General features: G+C 43.8%; 1 protein-coding gene across 3 annotated transcripts in view; it reads right to left on the bottom strand.

Annotated features, from left to right (window-relative positions):
- LOC147025651 (troponin I, slow skeletal muscle-like) overlaps positions 1-25697 on the bottom strand; it is a 69243-nt gene that overhangs the window by 15792 nt on the left and 27754 nt on the right. The window contains exons 1-2 of one of the 3 annotated variants that reach the window (XM_085886851.1): positions 4076-4110; positions 905-943 (exon numbers count right to left, since the gene is read on the bottom strand). In XM_085886851.1, coding sequence (XP_085742977.1) covers positions 905-943; positions 4076-4102 — 66 coding nt within the window. In that variant the 5' untranslated portion in view covers positions 4103-4110. Of the gene's footprint in view, positions 1-904; positions 944-4075; positions 4111-25697 lie in introns of those variants that run through there. The other 2 variants (XM_085886850.1, XM_085886852.1) reach the window with 2 other exon arrangements.

The following is a 25697-nucleotide window of genomic DNA, read 5'->3' as shown; positions in this document are numbered from 1 at the left end:
AAACATCTCTATAGTCACGTGTCGCCCCCTTGTGCTTACACGATCATGTGCAATGTAGAATGTGCATTTCCAGTATGCAGTGTGCAGCATACTACATGTTGCGTGCAGGTGCGGTGAACAGGTGCTGTGGGCATTGTGTGATGGGCATTGTGTGGTAGGCATTGTGCGGTGGGATGTGTTCAGTGGGCAATGTGCAGTATGCATTGGGAAATTTGTGGTGTGCATTGGGCATTGTGTGGTGTGCATTATGCGGTGGGCATTGTGTGGTGAAATGTGGTGTGTAATTGAAGATGGCTGTGTAATTATCAACCAATATACAGGTAGTGGACAACAAAAATGGAAACACCTGGGATAACGAGGGCTTCCACACAGGTGTGGCCCATCTATTAATTTAGCAAACAACATCCCAGCATGCGTCGGGTCATGTGCAAAAATGCTGCACAGGCCTAGTTCCCTGTAGTTACGGCTAGCAGGGCTGCAAGAGACCACCAAATGCCCCAATCCACAGTGCACATGTGGTCGCCCAATGGTTTAATGTGCATGACACTGATGTTATCCATATATCATGGCCTTCTCGGTCACCATATCTGAACCCAAACAAGCATTTATAGGATATTCTGGAATGATGACTGAGACAGTGTTTTCCACCTTTGTCAAACAGGTGCAAGTTGATTGACTTTCTCATGGAAGAATGGTGCCCCATCCCTCCTGGAGAATTCCAGATGCTGGTGGACTTTCTGCCACGGTGTATACAGGCCATACTGACAGCACGTGGTGGCCCAACGCTACCTAACAGTGACTTGCCATTGGTGTTTCCATTTTTTTGCCCATTACCTGAATGTATAATGATAACACTGCAAGAGGAAAATGTGATCTTTTTGTCACAAATAAAAAAAACTCAAACCTTCAAATGCATCTTCCGAGAGGCAGAAAGTGCAGGTTTCTGAAAAGCAAACAAAGCTATGAGTCACAATATTTATTCTCATTTGTCATTTCATTGGCACCCATCTTTGGCTGTCTGTACCAAGATAACAAATGTTTAATGCAACAATAATAACGAATAACAGCAAGAAATAAGGGAGAAAACAGTTTCATGAAGATTTATGGAAACTGCAAGGAAAACCGTTCAGACGCTTAGAGAATGAATATATATATATATATATATATATATATATATATATATATATATATATATATATATATATATATATATATATATATATGTGCACACAAACTAAACTGTTAAAATATAGACACGAGAAAGAAATCATGAACAAAAAGTATTTTTAAATGTATTACAATCTTTGTAAGAAACATTGATATAAACAAACAAATATATTAACGATAACTACCTGCTTTTCATTTCCACACATGCCATAACCTCTAGAATCTCTGAAACTAAGCCGAATTACAAAATTTAACAGAATTGAACTTAGCAGTAGTTCCGACTGCAAAAAAAAAAAAAGTGTTCATTTCTCCAATTTGGACAAAGTTTGACATCTTGGGCATCTCCGGGAAGAGTTTAATATGATGGATCAGCAATAGCAAGTCGCTCGTCAAGCCAGCCATTCCTTATCAAGCGTTTCATTGGAGTGCTTCCTTGATTGCTTAAGCCACTTGGCGAGTGCTCTACAATATTCGCATCGTCACTGAATACTGTATGTCGATTGATTGAAACAAAGTTCAGGGGCAACTCGCCTGTGTTTGGCACTTGCTTTGTCATGCGGTGTGTCGAATGGTGGTTGGCTTGCTGAAAATGTGCAATTATATCTTACACCATGTTTACCTTTATATAATGATATTTCATGAAACAACTTGTCACTTCTGCATAGATGAATACATATCAAAAATTAAATGTTTCATTTGTAAAAGTTTCTTAAAGCGTGTTGTGGAGTAAATTAAAGTGGCGAAGCCACTTGGTAAGCGGTCTTCAAGCTTCAATGGCGATAACACGGTTCAATATCTGAGTTCGGAAGGTAAAATAAATTAGATGATAATAATGAGTAAAAAATGTTTTCAGTTGTGACAAAGCATTGAATCACAACAACATGGGAAGATAGCCCAGTGGTATGCACACATGCTCTAAGCTGTGCAGTCTTGGTATGAATCCTACTGTTATCCCGGTGTTTCATCAAGGTGTGTGCCATCTCTTGGATGGACATTAAACTGGGCATCACACCCTACAGAATCACCCCCCTCCCTCACTCTCCCTCCCTCCCTCTTCTCTCTCTCTCTCTCTCTCTCTCTCTCTCTCTCTCTCTCTCTCTCTCTCTCTCTCTCTCTCTCTCTCTCTCTCTCTCTCTCTCTTTCTCTCTCTCTCTCTCTCTCTCTCTCCCACCCATCCATCCCCCTCTGTTAAGGGGACTGTTCAGGACTGATGGATTAGTTTTAAATTTATAACTGCTTCCCCATAAAGGTAGCATGTAAAATCAGATTCAGAATGAGCTGACTGGAGGGGTGCGAGGTCGCTGCATGTGCGAGCATGCAGGCAGGCAGGCCTTTGCCAGGTAAATAATGTGGGTTTTAAATGCTCCTGCCTGCTTTTATGTAGAACCCGACAGTTAAAAATAAATGTTGCTGTGTTGGCACGTTTTAGCGCCCTTCCCCTCCCCTCACACCACCTTCCCTTCCCCTCCCCTCACCCCACCTTCCCTTCCCCTCACACCAGCTTCCCTTCCCCTCCCCTCACACCACCTTCCCTTCCCCTCATACCACATTTTCTTCCCTTCACGTTGCCTTACCTTCCCTTGCCCTCACGCTGCTTTCCCTCCACCTCCCCTCACGCTTACCCCCTCCCCTATGCACCCTGCATGGACATCTCCTGGTGGTCTCCACATGCTGTATTAACGTGCTGCTTTAATGTACCCCAATAAGTTATATCCATTACTACCCCCCCACACCCTTTTCCACAAGTCCCGCTTCCAAACACAAGTCAAGAACCCCTCCTTTCACACTTCCCTCCTCCCAAATCCCCTCATCCTCCACACTTCCTCCCCCATCCTCCTTGCTCCCACCCCCACTCCCAGAGTACGCAGCGATGTTTGTTGGGGTATTGCTCTCCCCATACCCCCCCCCCCACTCCTCAACAAAGTGACAAGTTGTATTTGCTAATGTGTAATAAAGGAATAGATTGCTTGCTTTGTCCTCGGTTCCATCTGGAATATCCTATAAATTCCCTATTAATCTCCTATATATTGTGGCCGTGTAAATCTCAAATCTTTTATACATTGCGAACTGTGCTGTCTGTTCATGCGTTCGTCTGTCTCCCGTTTACGGCGGCTGCTTCCCGCGCTGCGTTTGAAAAGCTGCTGATTGCATTTCCATTTCACCTTTCTTGATGCAACATAGTCAGTCACTTTATTGTTAGTAAAACATTCAAATACCGTTGTCTCGTATAATAGTAATAATTATTATAACCAACAGAATACACCAATGCGCTGGTCGATCAGCAAGCTCGCCGGGCTCAAAGTTCATGGGAATTCGAATTGGATTGATGGTTCAAAGTAAACGACCGAAGTGCATTTACGTTCGGTAAACTTGATTAATTGCGATGAGATCTGCACAGAACTCTCTGACGGTTTTCCCATAACCAGGATGGAAAGGTAACCAAGGCGTAACCTCGTGAGCACTGTAAGATGAACAGGTGCTTCCGACACTACGTCATGTCATCTTAAACTAACTTCACGAGCTATTGAACTGCAATTGACAAAGTGACGATTCGTCATTTAGGAGTCAGGGAATGATGTCAAATGGGAAAAGGAACAGTAAAGTCGTTCCAAAATGTCTCACAATGGCGCAATGACGTCAAACTTCAGAGAACACGTCATTTGCTTCTCTTTCTTTTACGAAACGACGTATAAAAGGAGTGTTTTGGAAACGGATGAGTTTCTTTCCATTTGAATTTTTTTTTTCATTTCACAAAACTTATTTCAGGGCTTTATGACGTGTGCTTCCAATGACGTCACTCGTATAACTTTGCGACCGTGAGCGTGGAGTGAACTCAATGTAAGAGAGCAGGCTGGTGTAGAGATATACAAGCAAACAGGTAAATAAACCCGGTAAATGTCCGACGTGCCTGTGATATCCAAGGAGCTGGAGGCATGGACTATAGCAGTTGCTTGGACAACACATACCTGTACAAGGCGCAGAACACACGCGTGTTAGATGGCCGGACAGACATGTAAAGACACCAAGTGTTAGAGCATTGGGAACGCATGAGTGCGTTGAATGAATAAACAGATGAATAATCACCACAAACACAGGATGTTCAACATTTTTCTTATTGCATCACCCAGCGCGGAGAATAAGACACATGCAATCAGACTTGCCAAAGCGGGATGTGTGTATACCTATCTGTGACGTCACAATGATGCCTTGCCGAAGATGCTTTGAAATTGCATTTTTGAAGCATCTTTCGCTTGATGCCTCACACTTTAAACGGACTCGCATGTGAAATTGATTATTAATGACGTCATTATTTTTCATCAATATTCTTACCACTGTAATGAACGCCCCCATGAATTAAACGAGTGCTCTACTTCGGAGTTTTCCTGCCAGGCCAATGTTGTTCAAAGAAAGGTTGGCACCGACACACACACACACACACACACACACACACACACACACACACACACACACACACACACACACACACACCCACACACACACACACACACACACACACACACACACACGTCGGAATGAAATCCCCAAAACAACCAAAAAAGGGAGCAAGGATATTTTCCCTCCCACAACAAATAAAATACACAATTACACCAACTCACACAACAAATGTACAACTAACACTAACATACACATCTTCATACAATTGTTACTTTTGCCACCTATGACAACAATGGAAAAAGATCCAATGCAATCCATCGTGACCATACTCTGAACAGAGCATTAGTGCTGCCTAATCAGTCTCCTGGGCTATTGGGCAGAATCCTCGGCAGGTTTCCACTCCAACGCAGGATACTCGAATGTCTCAATCATCCCAGCAAGCTGGTACTCATTTTGCCGACCTCAAAAAGATGACAGGCTGAGTCAACCCACTTGGTGTTGTTTAAACAGCATGATGGAGGCTCAAACTCAAAACCCTAAGGTCTTAAACAAGCCAACTTGACCGTTCAGCCAACACCACGCTGTCATTCCGTCCCACCTTGTTTTTTTATATACAATGTCGAGGCTCATATAAGAGATAACACACAGAATGTACAACAAGGGGAGCAGGAGACAAGAGGGGTGGGAGAGGGAAGGACAAAACAGTGAGGAGCAGAGATATTAAGAGATCTGTGGAAGGGAGAGGGATGGGGTGGGGTACACAAGGTAAACAAGATGGACGTTACAGGGACTTTCAGGAAGGAAAGCAGGGAATTTGAAGGTGAGTTTGTGAGTGGATTAACAGAAGGAGGTGGGTTTGGGATGGATTTGTTTGGTTGTTTTGGGGGATTCCATTTCCATCCCTTCATGTTTTTTTCATTAAAAAAAAGTTTTTTTTCTGACTTATTTCACTCTATTCTACCCAATCGGAATGCCAATGACGTCATCATCCAATAAATTATTTCGAGGAGCGTTTACTTGGGGAACCCCCCCGACCCTCATCCCCTCAACAATACAGTATATCTCCTACAAGTCTCTTCCATCGGTCCCTTAATGTCCCGTCCAATATTCCTTTCCTTTATGTATCCACTCAGACACTCTGCTGCCCTGTTGCCCTTCACTTTTGGAGTCATCTACTTATTTTGTGTGCCAACATGGCAGAATTGTGCTTTACCTTCTCTCCTTTCTCTTCTCCTTCCCTTCTATTATATCCCTATACTCCTATATCCTCCAAATAATCCTTCCCTTCTCCCACAAACTCCACTCAGCTCCTTTCCTTCTCCTACCATCATATGCTGCCTTATTTTCCTCAATTTACTCCCTATCTATACATACACAATGAGATACCTCCCTTCCTATCCTCTTCCCTTCTGTTCCTTCACTCAATATTGGCATTTCCAATTTCTTCCCTCCCCACCCCTTTCTACCCTGTGTGTGAGTACCAAGTAGATTCCTTACAAGTAGCGGTACATTCAAAGTACACCGCCCGCGTGCCAAATAAATAACAATCCTCCAGCGCCGGGCAATGCCGCCTTGCAGCAAGCACAGAGTCGGAATTGGGGGGGGGGGAGCGGTGTACAATACGTGAGAGAGGGTGGTTCGAGAGGATTATTTTTCGATTATTATTTATTTCTTTTAATTCTGCAATTAATCAATTATAATTGATTAATTGTAGAATTAAAATAAATAAATAATAATCGAAAAATAATTAATTTCTCAATCAATTGGCTAATAGCATACCTAAAGCACCACCGTTTCATCCAAATCTGTAACTTTTTGAAAATTAAGTAATTAATCCAAAATGAAAAATTTATCCATAAGTTGATCAATCAATAAATCAAAAATACTGTTTAGAGCCAAATCACTTGGTCACTGTCATGTCCAAATATGAGCTTCCTTGCTCAAATCGTGCCTGAGATATTGCCCACATGAGAAATAAAATAAAGGAATTAATAGGTCAGGTCAGGTATGGGAGCATGTGCCAGAACAGCGCGTCGCTGCGTCCACTTTCCGCCGGTACTCCAGGGGCCTCCGTCTGGCCATCCCCCAGGCAGATGCCAGGCCCATCCCCAACTCCTTGAGATGATGGTCAACCTGCTGCAACCATGAGGCACGTGGTCGGCCCACTGGCCTCCTCCACTCATGAGACTCCCTCGCTGAGAGAATCTGGTGAGCAGGATCAGCGTCAGGAAAACGAGCCACATGTCCATACAGCCGCAGCTGACGCTCACGGACTTTGCAGGTAACAAATCTCATCCGAGTCTCTCTCAGCAACCGCTCGTTGGACACAAAATCCGACCAGCGATAGCCAAGGATTCTCTGAAGAGACCTGGTACCAAAGGAATTAAGTCTCCGTCTCAGATCCTTGGTCAAAGTCCAAGTCTCGCACCCATAGAGCAAGACTGGAAGTACCAAGGACCTGAAGACTCGGACTTTCGTCCTCCCGCACAGGTACCGGCAGCGCCACACCCCATGATCCAGTGAATCCATGACTCCCCAGGCCCGACCCAGACGTCTATTGACCTCCGGCTCACAACCTGCGGAGACATGAATATCACTGCCAAGGTAAGTGAATCTATCCACGACCTCAACATCCTCACCACAAACAGACACAGACAGGACAGCAGCATCCAAGATGTCACCGAAAGCCTGGATCTTTGTTTTGACCCAAGAAATCCGTAATCCCAACGGCTCCGACTCCTCATTCAGCACCTCGAGGGCCCCCAAGAGGATGTCTAAAGTCTCCGCAAAGATGACTGCATCATCTGCAAAATCAAGGTCCGAGATCTTGACATTGCCAAACGATGCACCGCAACTTGATCTCTCCGACATCCTCCCAAAAATCCAGTCCATACAAGTGCTGAAAAGTGTGGGGGCAAGTACACATCCCTGACGAACTCCAGTAACAACTGGAAATAAGTCAGAGGCGGTACCACCACACTTCACAGCACTCTCAGTACCAGAGTAGAGTTCAGACATCAGATCGATCAGTTTCGGTGGCACCCCACGAAGACCAAGAATCCTCCAGAGGACATCCCGATTCACTGAATCGAACGCTTTACAGAGATCAACATAGGCTGCAAGCAGCCCCTGCCGAAACTCTCGTCTGCGTTCAGTGAGGACACGAAGAGCAAGGATACGGTCAATCGTTGACCTCTTTGGTGTAAAGCCTGACTGCTCTGGACGCTGGTGCTCAAGCAGATGGTGGCGAACCCTATCAAGAATTATCCGAGCAAAGACCTTGCCCGGCACTGAGAGCAGCGTCACCCCTCGGTAGTTGTTGCAGTCTTGGCGATCACCCTTCCCTTTCCAGAGAGGGACAACAAGGCCCCTCTTCCAGTCAGTTGGGATGATGCCTGTGTTCCAGGCAGAGCACAAAACTGCATGCAACGACGCGAGTGCAGCATTTCCACCAGCCTTGAGAAGTTCGGCATGGATGCCACAGATCCCTGGAGCTTTGCCCCATTTCAACTGGTTCACCGCAGTCCGTGTTTCCACAAGCGATGGTGGACCACAGTTGATTCGAGGGTCAGCAACAGGGATTGTAACACCCTTGACGTCCAACTCGACAGCTGGGGGATCAGCCTGGTACAACCGCTCAAAGTAACCGGCCCAGCGGGCCTTCACTTCAGACTCCTCTGTCAAGAGCCTACCACTCTCTGCTCGAACTGCAGTGCTCCGAGGGATGGGCTTGGATGAACGTAATGCGCGAATTCCCCTGTAAGCGGGACGAGAATCACCTGTCCACAGGTGATGCTCTACCCCCTCACAGATTCCTCGCACATAGGCCTCCTTGTCCACCCTCAGTGCACGTACAGTTTTACGCCTCAGCTCCCTGAACAGCTCAGCTCTGCCATTCAGCCTGGCCCTGCGACTCTGGTCAATGGTATCCAGTGTCCCTTGAGAGACAAAATTCTTCTTTGCCCTGCGGTGAACTCCAAGGCATCCACCGGCAACATCAAGGACGGTGGTCTTGAAGGTGCTCCACAACTCTTCAGGACCCCCCAAAGCACCCAGATCCCCCAAGTGTCCACTCAGCCTGTTCGCAAACTCCTCAGCTACTCTCTCATCCCTGAGCTTGGCAACATCCAGCCTAGGCTGGGATGGTACCATTCTCCAGGATTTAAGGTGCAGCTTTAGAGTTGCTACAACAAGCCTGTGGTCAGTATTGAGGAACTGAGCACTCCGGTAGACCCTGCAGTTCTGGATCATCCTCCAACGATCGTCAATGAGGACATGGTCAATCTCCTTTGCCACACCGCCAGCGTTGGAATACCAAGTCCAGCGATGAGCTTGCGGGCGCTGAAACCATGAACCAGCCACCCTAAGTCCATGACTTCTTGCAAAGTCAAGGAACTTAGTGCTATTCTGGTTCATAGTTCCTGACCCATGGGGACCAACACACACCTCATAACCATCCCTATCAGTTCCAGTCGATGCATTGAAATCCCCCAAGACTAGAAGTGTATCTCGTCTGGGGCACTGATCAACCACAGACTCGAGTGTGGCGTAGAATGCATCCTTCACGGTGAGATCACTCGCCTCAGTCGGAGCATAAATAGAGACCAGGGAAATGACACCTAAGGAGTGACGAATCCTTAATCTCATAATACGCTCGTTGACCGGTGTTACCTCAATTATCATTGGGGTCAGCTTATTGGACACAGCTACAGCAACTCCTTGGGTATGGTAACCATCAGAGCGACCAGACCAATAGTAGGTGTAACCACCCACCATTATCTCGCCGCAATCCGGTCTCCGAACCTCAGAGAGAGCTGCAATCCCGATGTCCAAACGCTTGAGCTCAGATGATAACAGAGACAGGTGATCATCCTCTCTTAGGGATAGGACATTCCAGGCACCCACCCGAAGGGACCGCCTCAGGTTAACCCAAGGAGACCGCCGTCTGGTGGACGACACCTCAGCACCACTCCGACACACTCTCCCGCAATCTGACCCAGGGATGTTACCCCGTGGTTTCCCTCCTATCAAAGATTGGGGGTCCCGAAGGCTTTGCCCCAATCCCATCATCCGGTGAGCTGCCCTGCGAAGGGAAGCTGCACAGGAGGTACTCCCATGGAGTGGGTTTTCAGATTTTTTTGCGTTTTTGCGTTTTGCGGAATGAAGCGTTTTACGATGGCTGGAGTGCAAATCCTGCCACCAACCTCCTAATAAGAAGTAACCCAACTGCAGGAGGACGTCCGCAGACACAGTTGGGCACTAGATATGGATGGCCGTTGGCTCACAAGGAGCTCCTCCGCCCTTTGACAGGTTTTGTTTTTAATCCTGCTGGGTGTCCATATCCAAACACCCTCCTCACCAGAAAACCTGGTGGGGGAGACGGTTTAGTCGCCGACAACCCGACCATGGAACAGGTTAGTACAGGTTTACATGGTACCTGTAGCAGGTCACAGATCGAACCTGACCTGACAAAAATTTATTTTTTGAATAGAATTAATAAAAAATAAATAGACAAGAATTAATAAATTGATAATAATCAATTAATTGATTGATTGATTCACCAAAATTAATTTTTAAATTACGTTTTTGCCAAAGCACATCTCTTTTGTCCCTAAATTTCAGCTTCCTAGATCAAAGGATGGCTGAGATATCACCTGGACGGACAAACAAACAAACAAGCAGTCATAGACTGGTACTTACGAAATCGTCAACTTGACCTCTGACCTTGTCTAATAAAAGCTGTCTCTGGAGAAGGTAGCGACGCAAACCAGAAGTTTCTACGATGATTCTGTACCAAACCATCAAAAATCGAATGTTTGACCTCACTGTAACCTTGACCTTTGACCAATTTTGACCAAAATCGAATCAGCCCTAGCCATCACCGTCCTGAATCACGTGGTGTAATTTGACATTGGTAGCTTCTTCCGTTCTCGAGTTATAACTTTTTTTTGGATGTTTGACCTCACTGTGACCTTGACCTTTGACCGATTTTGACTAAAATCGAATCAGCACTCGCTATCACCGTCCTGAATCACGTGGTGTAATTTGACATTGGTAGCTTCTTCCGTTCTCGAGTTATCGTGCCTACAAACAAACACAAACACACACACACACACACACACACACAAACACACAAACAGATGACGGAAGTCATCAATATACTTACAAAATCTTTAGATTTCGTAAGTAATAAAAATAAAATACACAACAGCGACTTTACGGCAGACAGTGAATTTTGCAGCAGAGTTTCTCTCTCTGCACATGCGTTTAATGGCGTTCAACATGTTGTCATGTATTGTTTTTAAAATTCGATAAAAAAAATTGTTATCGTACAATACCCAAGAGAGAAAATGTCTCTTCCTTCCATTAGAATCATCGCCATTGCTTCAACCATTATTGTGCTCGTCCGGATGACATTTATCAACAAGTCTGTGGATGAACAAATCAGCGATTTTGCATTCTCCTGATTTGGTACTTCACCCATGTATTCTGGCTTACCTTTCATTCTTTTTGCCTTTTAAAGGCTTATGACTTCACTCTACAATACTCAGATTTTCAGCATATCACTTTGTACAAATTTGATGGGGCTGCCATTTTACCGTGCCATCCCTACATATGGAGTACAACTGTACTCCATCACACACGAACACACACACACACACACACACACACACACACACACACACACACACACACACACGGATACCTGAGACCGTTGCACCTTCTGAAACTCACATATGGAACGAACAGCTGACAAAAACCAACAAAAACAACAACAACCACCAGCAGCAGCAGCAGCAACAGCAACACCAGCAACTTGCACGCACACACAATCTCAATTGTGCGCTTTTAAGGGGATCAGCGGAGCGCTCGCTCACACATTATGCCCGAGAAGCTGCTGCTGCTGCTGCTGCTGCTTATCAGAAGCACGAGCTCCTCGAGCTGGATGTGCGTGCGAGGGCTTTTTGAATCTTTTTGACAAGCCATGCCAAGCGAAGCCAAGGTGGCCTTGATAAGCATCTGCACCTGACCCAGAACTCCATTACATGGAGGATTAGACCTTGTTCTTACTGCACATGCCGCATGAGCCAATGGATCATTTCATCTCGGAGCAAGAACGCGCACGCCAAGTGTTGGTATATAGTGAAATAGAAATGGAGCTTTAGGTTTAAATCACAACTGGTCCATAATGGAGGCAAAGTGGGTGCCGATTATATCAAGGTTATGATTTTTTTTTTTATCCAAAATGTTCTGTTTGAGCATACAGGTCACGTGATCCGTCTTGATATTATACACAACTGGAGTTATTGATATATTTATATCCTCTGACTTTTTAACCAATGTTGGTGTTTATAAACCTCCAATTAAACAACTGCTGCGATAAAACAATTTTGTGCATTAACCCAGTTCGATACATTGATGAACCTGCACGTTCAGCACATGCTTATTTACGATTGTGACGTCACAAACACCACTCAAAACGAGACGAGCAGTGCACATTGATCCCGCGTTATAGCTTTGTGATTTAAAATGATTCACAAACGTGGAGTATGGTGGTCGTGGGTGAATTATCGAGCGTCTGCTGATGGAGTTAAAGATGGACAACTGAAGGCTTAAATGGCGAGCCAAGTTCCTTTTTTGTACCACACGGAGATGTACACAGAGATGAAGATGAAGCCAGCGACACCAGCGATGAAGAACCGCTGCAGATCTAGTAAGGCGCCATGGTCCTGCCAGCGGTCTAGCGGGGATGGGGAGCGCAGCCAGCGGCGAAGAGCGGCCGGTTCATCAAAGTCTGGCCCTGCGGGAAGCATGATGGCCCGGCCGCGATGCCCGGCCATTCACTCGCCCCGCGACAGCGCATGCGGTGTGAGCCGGGGGCACAGCGCCGGGATGTTAGTGCACCAGGCAGCCAAGAAGCACAATGTCCTGGTGAAGGGGAGGACGGGGAAATATTGCAAGGATTCACGGTGGAGTGTCCAGAGGGGTGCGCCAAGTACAGGTACAGGTGTAGGTGTGAGGTGTGTGAGTGTCGTTTAGGTGGTGGACCAGTTGGGTTAGTACTGGTTATCTGTTTCTCCTTACCAGTTGAATCCTCTATTTGCCTTGGCCTTATTCCATGCACGCACCACCCACGGCTGTCTCTGTTTAAAGCTGATTAAGTCGTGCCTGGTGAGCTAGGCCCTTTGTTTGCGACCCTATAACGCTGTGCAGAGCTGTTTTAATGTAAGCTTTTGTTTTCTCACATCTCGCCATGATCAATAAGTGTTTTGTGTTCTTGCCATGAAGTGCCAACAAAGCTCGGTTGGGGTACAACTACCGCTCAACCACCCGTCCACCATACGAATCCACCTGCGTTGTGACACGATGGCTACAACTGCCACCAGATAAACCAGAAATCAAATGAGAAATTCCACCCACACAATGAGTCATTGTACAAATCTCTCCGAGAGAATGGAATTCTGAGCCACAGCAACCTCAAAATGAAATACCTAGCAACTGCACTAAGTGAAACGTTCACCAAACACGGGCAGCCTTGGCCTGTGGGACTCGTAATTTGTTATCTCGCCTTGTCAGGCCTTTTGCTAATTTTACTGCTCGTGTGCAAGGGTTTGCATCATGTCGGAATTTTAATGATCCCTTGTGAAGTTTCGCGGCCAGACGGTGCTCGTCGCTTCGGGAGCTTTTGTTTCGCACACTCACGAACACATCATGTGCGAGCTGTGCCAAAAAATCTTTCAAGGTGATTCCAGCATTGGGGGAATGCATGATCTCTAATGGGGGCATGCTAACCCAGGAGGAGACCAAGCACGTCCTGTAGACATTGTACCAAACCAGTGTTGGGTACACGAGCACATTCTTCTCTATCTGCTAACCTCACCGCTACAGCTCACGGATTGGCACGCACTCTCGAGGTGTGCTTGCAGGTGTGCTGCAAGCGGTCACGCTGATGTGCAGAGAGGGCAGAGTGCATGGTTACGTGATACTGAGTGTCTCATCTGGACAGCATGCTACTGAATACGGGAGAAAGAGTCTCACCTGGACAAATATTATGGGATAATCTCACAACTGGACAAATATTACAGCATAACGTTTCTCACCTGGACAGGGTGCTGCTGAATATGGCATAAAGTGCCTCACCTGGACAGAGCGTGCTGCTGAATACGGGATCAAAGTGTCTCACCTGGATAAACAGTCTCACCTGGACAGATCATGCTGCTGATTAAAGGATAGTGTCTCACCTGGACAGAGCATGCTGCTGAATGCAGGATAGTGTCTCACCTGGACAGAGCATGCTGCTGAATGCAGGATAGTGTCTCACCTGGAGAGAGCATGCTGCTGAATGTGGGATAGTGTCTCACCTGGACAGAGCATGCTGCTGAATATGGGATAACCGTGTCATTGATTACATATCAATCGGACTGTGATTCAAGTTATAGTGAGGGACGTAAACGTAACCATTTGAAACCCAACCATCCCTCTCCCCCCCCCCACACACACACACACACACACACACACACACACACACACACACACACACACACACACACACACACACACACACACACACACACACACACACACACACACACACACACACACACACACACACACACACACGCACGCACCCCGGCCTATTTTACTCTCATTGCAGTGAAACAGGTACAGTCGTGGCCTCATGGTGAGGAAACTGTTCCCGTATTCTCAAGAACGTGGGTTTAAAGCCAGCTGAATGAAGAGAGAAGTTTTATCAATTTAGAGTCAGGAAGTCGACTTTGTTCCAGGAGAATTAGATCGTAATTAAAAACCCATCAGGATTGTTTTTGACCTTCAAGGAGAGGTAATCTGCCTGCCCTGCCCGGTCTGATCTCCAGGTAACACCGGTCTACAAATCGAAATTTGGTCTCAATGTTCTCAGGGCAACTTGTAATGGGCATGACAATGCTACCTTCGAAAAAGGCACAACCACCCAAAAATCCCTCCAACCAAAAAGGAAAGAGAACAATGGTTGAGCAATGGTTTCCACCTGGACAATGTCCCACAGCTGTCCTTAATACGCCCAACTACCAGTTTTCTCTTTCATGTGCAATCACCTAAATCACGCACTTTTGTACATGGAATAAGGTGGCTATCTTCATCCCCGGCATTGTCGTTCTCCATGTGCCCCTTTGTCGTTTATCGACCCCTAAATGGTTTTGTAATCCAAAGGATTTGTGTCCATAACAGCTTAGTTTGCAGATGTTCCATTTTGTGTGCAGTGAATCACGTGGGTCACCATGTTGATCAATAACAGGCTAATAAACATAGTCCAGACTAGATTTGGAAAAGATCTTGTGAGGGATTCACAATAGATTATTCTTCCTTTTGTTTCTTAAATCTGAGTGAAGTATCAGAAGATGCTAATGTGCCCTGGTAGCAGATTTATTAAATAACTATAGGGCTGTGATCAGAGATTTCTGATGGTTCCAACCAAGTACAGCCAACTCTGCCTCCTCATGAAAGAAAAAAATTAATAAATAATGAGGAAATTAAATTACTGAAAATAGAAACTAGAAAATAGTAGTTGGGAAATTCGTCATTTGCTTATAATTTGAGGTTATAACTTCAAATAAAATAGCTTTTGTAAGTACTTTCCGGTGCATAATTTATCTGCGTTTGTGATATATATATATATATATATATATATATATATATATATATATATATATATATATATATGTATGTGTGTGGCTTCCTTCTTGGGACTATGATGCAGTTACTGGTCTTTATTTTGATTAATAACTGAAAAATGAAACGATTGGAAAAAATTGAAAATATCTGAAAATTGAAAAATTGTAAAAAAAAAAAAAAATAATAAAAAAAATCAAAATCAAAGAATCAAATAATTAAATTATTGAAAAGTTAAATAATTGAAAGATTAAGTACAGTACAGCAATAATTTAAGATTGGAAAAAAAAAACTTCAAAGTTGGAAAAAAAATATGAAAAAAATTGAAAATTGAAAAATTAAGTCTGGTGATTTAAAAACACGAATAATAATGGGAAATTAATCGTCAAAAAGTGGGACACCACGGACAGCGAGGCCAAACAACGCCTCCCTCTGATAACACGAAGACACCATGGCAGATAGATGTCGGGAGATGAAAATGCAGCGACGAGGATCCGAAGGTTGTTGGAATACCGAAGAGAGATTTGAGGGACGTAGTACTTACACATCAGCAAACTAGAGGGGGAGCACTCGGTAGAGTGCAAAACCTCCGCCGCCAATACTGCTGGGTCACTTAAGTGAACGTGATATCCCATTAATTGTTGGTCAAAACGGATCAGACTCCACTGAACCACGATTGAATAAACTAAACTAGATTGACGCGCATGTAGAAATGCCCAAAAAATAAAATCGAAATTATTTTGAAAAAAAAAGTTGCAAAATTTGTTTTTTTTTTTCTCTAACAAATTTTTTTTGGGGGGGGGGTTGGAAATCACTTAAAACATGTCGAAATGCAAAATAAAAATTCAAATATATTTCAAATAAAATCGAAATTTTTTTGAAAAAAAGTTGTAAAATTTTGTTTTTTTTTCTCCAACAATTTTTTTTTTGGTTGGAAATCACTTAAAACATGTAGAAATGCAAAAACCAAAATTCAAATATTTTTCAAAATGGCCGCCATAGCGGCCATATTGGACTTTGGACGAAGTCCAAAATCTAATGGCATGATCCTTGGACCATACCTAATCCCCCCACCAAGTTTCGTCGAAATCCGTCCAGGAGTTTTTCCGTCATACTGTTCACAAACAAACAAACAAACAAACAGACAGGGGTGAAAACAGTAACCTCCGTCCATCTTCGATGGCGGAGGTTAACAAGTCCTTCTCGAATGGAGCCATCCTAACCCAGGAGGAGACTGAGCACCTCCTGTTAACATTGTACCAAACCAGAGTTGTGTACACGAACACATGATGTTTGGGAAATTGAGAATTGTTGTTGGGAAGGTACATAAAGCTACAACCATTGGACAACATCGAGGAAGCTTTATTTACTTATAAATTTGCATTCATCTCGGGCTTCTAATGGAGCTTGTAGATACAGCAGGTGCAGGACAGGTACGTCAGTAGATGTCGAATTACGAGGACATTAGGACATGCAGTAGATGATGGAATTTGAACCTGGGATTCGCACCTCATGAACCTGGCTCGGTTTGGATGAAAACACTCTCAGCTAATCACGCGGCTTCGCCATCTACAAACCCGAAGAACGTTCTTGTAAGGTGGGTCATTATTAAATTTAAATAGTTAATGACACCTATATAGATATAGTGATATTAAATTTTAAAAGTTAACTTTAACAAAGGTAACGGTCATCGTGGAGTTCCTGCATCGAGATTTTCAGGAAACCTTTTTGATATTCCGCATGGAATGTATTTGCGAATGTTTAAGAGGAAATGTCATGGAATGTTGAACAAGAGAAACCCTGAGAGGAGCAGCACACGCAGCTCAAGGAGAGCATCGTTTTGTGAGTTATGGTAGAGCAGACACTCCATCAGTAAGCACAAGATAAGGTACAAGTCTTGTTCAGCCATATTGAGCTCGTCAGGTTCCCTCTTGGTTCCGAGGTTATAGCAAGGGTCGTTTTGGGGAAGGGGAAGGGGGGGGAGAGGTTCGGGATCTTATAAGGAGACGAGGATGGGATGAGGGGTTATCGTTCGGCTGAGCCATACACCTTCATCCCCACCCTGATCCACCCTGAGGATATCGCTGTAGTCGTGAGCATGCTATGTAGACCTTCAGGATCCAGATTGGTTCCAGAGCCGTCAGTTTTTGTTATGAGGAATGGTTTGGAAAACATGGCTGTTCACATTACCGAAGATTACATGGCAATATGAGAAAGGTTTTATAACACGGGAGGGACTCGGGCAGAGTAGATGGATCGACATTTTTGGAGATGGTAGGGGATATTATAAGGAGGAAGGAGTTAAAGAGAAAGAACAAAGAAGCTGGAAATGTGGACAAGACAGGTTAGACAGTGTGCAGTGGAATGGACGAGGAGGCAGACAACATTCGATGTAATGCTTAAAACTGCATTTATGACGTCAATCTCATTGTGATAAAGGAGCTTCTGTGCACCAATCACGTGCAGGACAAAGACGTTGGTCATCGGTGTACTTCGACACGAATGACAAGGACATCGACAGGCAATGGACGAACGTGTTGTCATTAGTACGTACGGACAAACACACACGGAACATGGCGTTTGAAGCCGAGGTCCACGAATCATGAACCAGGGGGGGGGGGGTGCAAATGGCAACACGAGACAGGCCGACCCACGTGGCTGGTGGCATCAGGGTAAGGGTTGTTCCACTTAGGGTTGTTGTGTTTACCTTTGTGTGCAGTGTTATTACAGTGGTCCGTGGACTCGGTTTCCACGTCACAATCGATGCTCTGTGTGCTTTCTAATTCATTTATTTCATTTCTCTGTCTATTTGCTCAAAGTCTGCGAGTAAATCCACCTTTCCTCAATCACATCCTTCCTCTCATCCCCAATAAAAACATCTTTCCTTATGTTTAGTCCAGGAGGAATTCTTCCTGTGAAGGCCTGAGGAATATGGTTCTGCACAAGCCATAGTACATAAATGGTTTGATGAATTATTCTGTTTGATCAAGCTTTCTGGAGCATTCCTCAGATAGCCGTGTCACTCAAAATGATGGTGTAAATACTTTGTTTTTTTAACAGGCCTTTATATTGTGAGAGGGGTTGGTATTTGAGTGATCACCTGAATGTGAAAATATTCTGTGAGTTGGGTTCTACACATTATTATTATTTATCCCCGCGCTTTTTTAAAAAAAACAATGTCCGTCCGTCCTTCCGTCCGTCCGTCCGTCCGTCCATCCGTCCATCATACGATCTCCTCCTAAACGGTTGTGCAGAAAATTCACCAAACTTTGTGGTTATGATCACCACGTGGCAAGAAGGTGAAAGAGCAGTTTCGTTTTTAGCCCCGCCCCCTGTGGTGGGGTCAAAAGGTCAAATACCTAAAATTGCAGTGACAGGCACATTTTAAACACCTTTTTTTTCATGAAACTTTGTATGTGCAATCAACATTGGGGGATGCATGAAATATGTAATGATTGTTGAATTTGACCCCCGGTTCATGCCCAAACGGGTGGGGACTTGGGGTCAGGGGGTCAAAACAATATATTTTTTTTTTTAACCTCAAAATTTGATATTGGGTCATTTCCGGTCGAATTTTTTTTTGCCATCTTTCAACTTTGCTTTAAGTGGAAAGTGTGGGGATTCACTAAAGGAGCCCCATCGACTTTGCTCTAGTTCTGTGTTGCAGCAATAACAGAAAGTATGGGGAGTAAATATTTGGGTCACGAGGATTTGTTAACGGCGGTACTTGTTCCATACTTCCCGTTTTACCAACAACAAAACGAAGAAAGAGAACAAGTCCCTACTTTGTCAGGATGACACTCAGAAGCTGCTCAGAAAGGCCAAAAAGTCATCCGTAGAGACACTTGTATCTGTTCTTCGGTGCAGACAGGACGATTTCTCTGAGCAGCTCAAGCCCAAAATGGAGAATGTAGACAATAGAAACCTTGGATGTGTGCTAGCATCCCAATTGTTACAACACTGGCATAAAGAAGTACAACCTGGATCTTATCCAGAAGAGACGTGGTCCATAATATCCTTCTGAAGCTTCAGGATCTTGTGAAACACAACGCAGAATATCTGGGAGACGGTCCAGATCCCAGTCGGAAGGTTTTGACTGGTGGAGGTTATGTTTTGCAGAAACAAATCTGACAAGACGGGAAGGGAACTGATCAATGCATGCACATTTGAAGTCCACGAGTCTATTAAACATGCGGCAGAGGGCACAGGATGATGCAGAGATGCAATGCATACTCCATCGAGTGAACAGTGACCTGTTGTCAGCTGAGGCAAGTTATCGCAAAACATGCCACTCAAACTACACCTGCAAGTTGAACATCCAGCAGCGAACAATCAAGGCATTTAAAAATGAAGACAAATGTGCTAATGCCTTTAGTTTAGTGTACCTGTCGAGGATCTCAAACCTGAACCAAATGCTGGCTTCTGTATCAATAGCAATGATGATCAAGGCAGATGTTGCTCAGTCTGAAGGGATCTGAATCAAATATATTTGAACAACAGACTTACACCTCACTTTGGAAAAATTGTGCATTCCAGAGAGCTTGTGTTGGTTCCTTTGTTAGATCATTCCTGATGATGATGGTAATGATGCTGGCGAGTTCCCTCCTGATTGCAGAAATGAGTCCAACGAGACGAGAATCCTCATGGTTTCTCAAGATTTGCTGCATGCTTCATCACATGGAAGAAGGTAACATGCTGGACACTTCGTGTGACCCTGCAAAGGTGTGAGAAGTTTCGTTTCCAGTGTTCTGGAACACGTTTTGTAAACTTTTTGTATACTTTTTGTATACCAGTGTTGCTGGCATAAGAGCAGAGAGTGTCCAGTATTGCTTTTACTGTTCGAAGAAGCAGAGTAATAATGGGCTGCCACCGACTTCGGAATAACCGGCTGCCACCGACTTCGGAATGACGGGCTGCCACCGACTTTGGAATGACGGGCTGCCACCGACTTCGGAATGACCGGCTGCCACCGACTTCGGAATGACCGGCTGCCACCGACTTCGGAATGACCGGCTGCCACCACCTTCGGAATGAGGGGCTGCCACCGACTTCGGAAAGATGGGCTGCCACCGTCTTCAGAATGACGGGCTGCCACCGACTTCGGAATGACGGGCTGCCACCGACTTCGGAATGACGGGCTGCCACCGACTTCGGAATGACCGGCTGCCACCGACTTCGGAATGACCGGCTGCCACCGACTTCGGAATGACCGGCTGCCACCGACTTCGGAATGACCGGCTGCCACCGTCTTCGGAATGAGGGGCTGCCACCGACTTCGGAATGACGGGCTGCCACCGACTTCGGAATGACGGGCTGCCACAGTCTTCGGAATGACGGGCTGCCACCGACTTCGGAATGACGGGCTGCCACCGACTTCGGAATGACGGGCTGCCACCGACTTTGGAATGACCGGCTGCCACCGACTTCGGAATGACCGGCTGCCACCGCCTTCGGAATGACGGGCTGCCACCGACTTCGGAATGACGGGCTGCCACCGACTTCGGAATGACGGGCTGCCACCGACTTCGGAATTACGGGCTGCCACCGACTTCGGAATGATGGGCTGCCACCGACTTCGGAATGATGGGCTGCCACCGACTTCGGAATGACGGGCTGCCACCGACTTTAGATTGATGGGCTGCCACCGACTTCGGAATGACGGGCTGCCACCGACTTCGGAATGACGGGCTGCCACAGTCTTCGGAATGACGGGCTGCCACCGACTTCGGAATGACGGGCTGCCACCGACTTCGGAATGACCGGCTGCCACCGACTTCGGAATGACCGGCTGCCACCGACTTCGGAATGACCGGCTGCCACCGCCTTCGGAATGACGGGCTGCCACCGACTTCGGAATGACGGGCTGCCACCGACTTCGGAATGACGGGCTGCCACCGACTTCGGAATTACGGGCTGCCACCGACTTCGGAATGACGGGCTGCCACCGACTTTAGATTGATGGGCTGCCACCGACTTCGGAATGACGGGCTGCCACTGACTTTGGAATGAGGGGTTGCCACCGACTTCGGAATGACGGGCTGCCACTGACTTCGGAATGACGGGCTGCCACCGACTTCGGAATGACGGGTTGCCACCGACTTTAGACTGATGGGCTGCCACCAATTTCGGAATGACGGGCTGCCACTGACTTTGGAATGAGGGGTTGCCACCGACTTCGGAATGACGGGCTGCCACTGACGTCGGAATGACGGGCTGCCACCGACTTCGGAATGACGGGTTGCCACCAACTTCGGAATGATGAGTTGCCACCGACTTCGGAATGACGGGCTGCCACAGACTTCGGAATGACGGACTGCCACAGACTTCGGAATGACGGACTGCCACAGACTTCGGAATGGCGGGCTGCCACTGACTACAGAATGACAGGTAGCCACCGACTTGGGAATGACGGGCTGCCACCGACTTGGGAATGACGGGCTGCCACCGACTTAAAAATGATGGGCTGCCACTGACTTCAGACTGTTCACAGTTCAGACTGTTCACAGACTTCAGACCCCCATCATACAGACTGTTTGAAACTGAGTTTTCATTGACATTGATCTGAGACTCACATATCCACAATCATCATATATGCAAGACAAGGACATTCAGAGACATCGGTGTACTTTCATGCGATTTGAATGTCCATTGTAATCAAATATTGGACAAATAAACACCATTAGTGGGGCAACTTAGCGAAATATAGCATAACAATTGTGCATTTTGTGAGGAAAGCACCAAATTTGGCACACTAGTAGCCTATCATATTATGAACAGATTTGGATATTGGGCCATCTCAAATTCAGCCGCTCATGGCTGTGGCAGCCACTTTCCACTGCCATCAAAAATTTTGAGATGGGCCAATATCCAAATCTGTTCATAATATGATAGGCTATTCGTGTGCCAAATTTGGTGCTTTCCACACAAAATGCACAATTGTTTTGCTAAGTTGCCCCATTACATGTGTGGGATTTGAACTTGGGTTCCCCATAATGTGAGCCAAGGATTCAGATGGGGATGCTATCAGGGCCAATACAACTGCACAATAATCTACGGTCGACTCAAATGTAAAAGTACCTCCATGAGTATTCGTACACACACACTACACGTGTACAAGTGTCATGCTCAGGGAAAGTAACATGAACACGTGACTGTCATCTGAGGCATGATGGATAGAGGATACAAACTGAGCTCGCAGAATGCCAAAATATAGATCAAAAGTCCATTTGAATCATGGCTCATGTGGACAGCAGGTCTGGATCCCTGCTCACCCTGGGGCCATGCCGTGAGCCCAGATGACCATTAGCAGAGATGTGAAAGTCATGGCCTGGATTTATATTTCAATTTTAGAGAACAAAAGGCATTGATTGTTTATTTGAAGCATTTTTTTCTGCAACTTTTCCAACACTCCCGGAATATGTGCCGTAATCTCATTGCTGATTGGGTCATTTGGACCTTGTGGTGCAGTTCTGCAAGATATGCATGCAGGGGCCATGCTTTTTGTTGTTTAAACAAAAAATAAAAAATTTACATCATATATCTGTCTGCTTGTTTGTTACGTGTGAAAATCGAAAAATTTTCAAGTATATTGGTTGGTTGCATGCATTAGAAGTTTGTCTGTTTGGCTCTCTGTTTATTACCTAAAGGTCACAATTTTAAACCAATCCTCTACAAAACTTCACCACATGGTTGAGTTTGTCATAAGCAAGAAAGGTAAGGTCAACAACTTAGGTGGGACATCTAAAATCATCAATTTTCATCCCATTGACTTGAAATTTGAAGAGGATTTGCATATCAGTTCACTGAATTCAACCAGCCAATTATTATCGAGGTCAACATGGGCCAAAAGGACAGCATAGGCCAGATTTATAAAATTGGCAATTTTCATCCGATAAGTTAATTGAAATTTGAAGAGGAGTTGCAGATTTGGTCATTGAAATCAACCACCATTTATTTTTACGTCAAATTTGTTTTGTGGATTTTGCAAGTGTCAAGCTGTGCACGACATCTTTGTTTGTTTGTCTGTGAGTGCAATATCTCGTTAATGCTTTCAGCTATCTTCGTCAAACGTTAACAGAGGATTCCAAAGGCCAAAAGTGAGGCTATCAATATTTTTTGATGAGAAAGACATACATGTCAAAGATCAAGTTGACAGTGACGTCATTTGCATAAAACAGATACGACGAAAAGTGTTTGCGATGTGAGAAGACAAACGAGACACGAACTACAATCAGAGGCCCATCCACATTGAGAGGTATATATTTACTATGTTATGGATTATAAACGTGTTATTATACAAGTACAATCATAGGTTAATTAATATAGAGAGGTTTATATTTACTATGTTATGGATTATAAATGTGTTATTATACAAGTACAATCATAGGTTCATCCAGAAAGAAAGGTTTATATTTACGATGTTATGGATTATAAACGTGTTATTATATAACTACAATCATAGGCTCATCTAGATTAAGAGGTTTATATTTACTATGTTATGGATGATGAACGTGTTATTATATAACAACAATCAGAGGTTCATCCATATAGAGAGGTTTATATTTACAATGTTATGGATTATAAACGTGTCATTATATAACTACAATCATAGGCTCATCCACATTGAGAGGTTTATATTTACTATGTTATGGATAATAAACGTGTTATTATATAACAACAATCAGAGGTTCATCCATATAGAGAGGTTTATATTTACAATGTTATGGATTATAAACGTGTCATTATAGAACGACAATCATAGGCTCATCCACATTGAGAGGTTTATATTTACTATGTTATGGATGATAAACGTGTTATTATATAACAACAATCAGAGGTTCATCCATACAGAGAGGTTTATATTTACAATGTTATGGATTATGAACGTGTTATTACGTAACTATATTCATAGGTTCATCCAGATAGAGAGGTTTATATTTACTTTGTTATGGATTATAAACGTGTTATGATATAACTACAATCATAGGTTTATCCAGATTGAGAGGTTTATATTTAGTGTTATGGATTATAAACGTGTTATTATATAACTACAATCATAGGTTTATCCAGATTGAGAGGTTTATATTTAGTGTTATGGATTATAAACGTGTTATTATATAACTACAATCATAGGCTCATCCACATTGAGAGGTTTATATTTACTATGTTATGGATAATAAACGTGTTATTATATAACAACAATCAGAGGTTCATCCATATAGAGAGGTTTATATTTACAATGTTATGGATTATAAACGTGTCATTATAGAACGACAATCATAGGCTCATCCACATTGAGAGGTTTATATTTACTATGTTATGGATGATAAACGTGTTATTATATAACAACAATCAGAGGTTCATCCATACAGAGAGGTTTATATTTACAATGTTATGGATTATGAACATGTTATTACGTAACTATATTCATAGGTTCATCCAGATAGAGAGGTTTATATTTACTATGTTATGGATTATAAACGTGTTATGATATAACTACAATCATAGGTTTATCCAGATTGAGAGGTTTATATTTAGTGTTATGGATTATAAACGTGTTATTATATAACTACAATCATAGGTTTATCCAGATTGAGAGGTTTATATTTAGTGTTATGGATTATAAACGTGTTATTATATAACTACAATCATAGGTTTATCCAGATTGAGAGGTTTATATTTAGTGTTATGGATTATAAACATGTTATTATATTACTACAATCATAGGCCCATGCACAGAGAGAGGTTTATATTTACTATGTTATGGATTATAAACATGTAATTATATAACTACAATCATAGGCTCATCCAGATAGAGGTTTATATTTACTATGTTATGGATTATAAAACTACAATCATAGGTTCATCCAAATGGAGAGGTTTATATTTACTGTGTTATGGATTATAAACGTGTTATTATATAACTACAATCATAGGCTCATCCAGATAGAGAGGTTTATATTTACTATGTTATGGATTATAAACATGTTACTATATAACTCCAATCACAAGCTCATCCAGATTGAGAGGTTTTTATTTACTCTGTTATGGATTATAAACATGTTGTTACATAACTACAATCATAGGTTCATCCAGATAGAGGATTGCCTTTACTATGTTATGGATTATAAACATGTTATTATATGACTACAATCATAGGTTCATCCAGATAGAAAGGTTTATATTTACTATGTTATGGATTATAAAACAACAATCATAGGTTCATCCAGATGGAGAGGTTTATATTTACTGAGTTATGGATTATAAACATGTTATTATATAACTACAATCATAGGCTCATCCAGATAGGGGTTTATATTTACTATGTTATGGATTATAAAACTACAATCATAGGTTCAACCAGATGGCGAGGTTTATATTTACTGTGTTATGGATTATAAAACTACAATCATAGGTTCAACCAGATGGAGAGGTTTATATTTACTGTGTTATGGATTATAAACATG

Source organism: Eptatretus burgeri, chromosome 6 (assembly GCF_056783735.1).
Source record: "Eptatretus burgeri isolate ZD-2024b chromosome 6, Ebu_testis_v1, whole genome shotgun sequence".
Classification (NCBI taxonomy): Eukaryota; Metazoa; Chordata; class Myxini; order Myxiniformes; family Myxinidae; genus Eptatretus; species Eptatretus burgeri.
The sequence above is the reverse complement of the archived record's forward strand: the minus strand, read 5'-3'. Positions and strand labels throughout refer to the sequence as shown.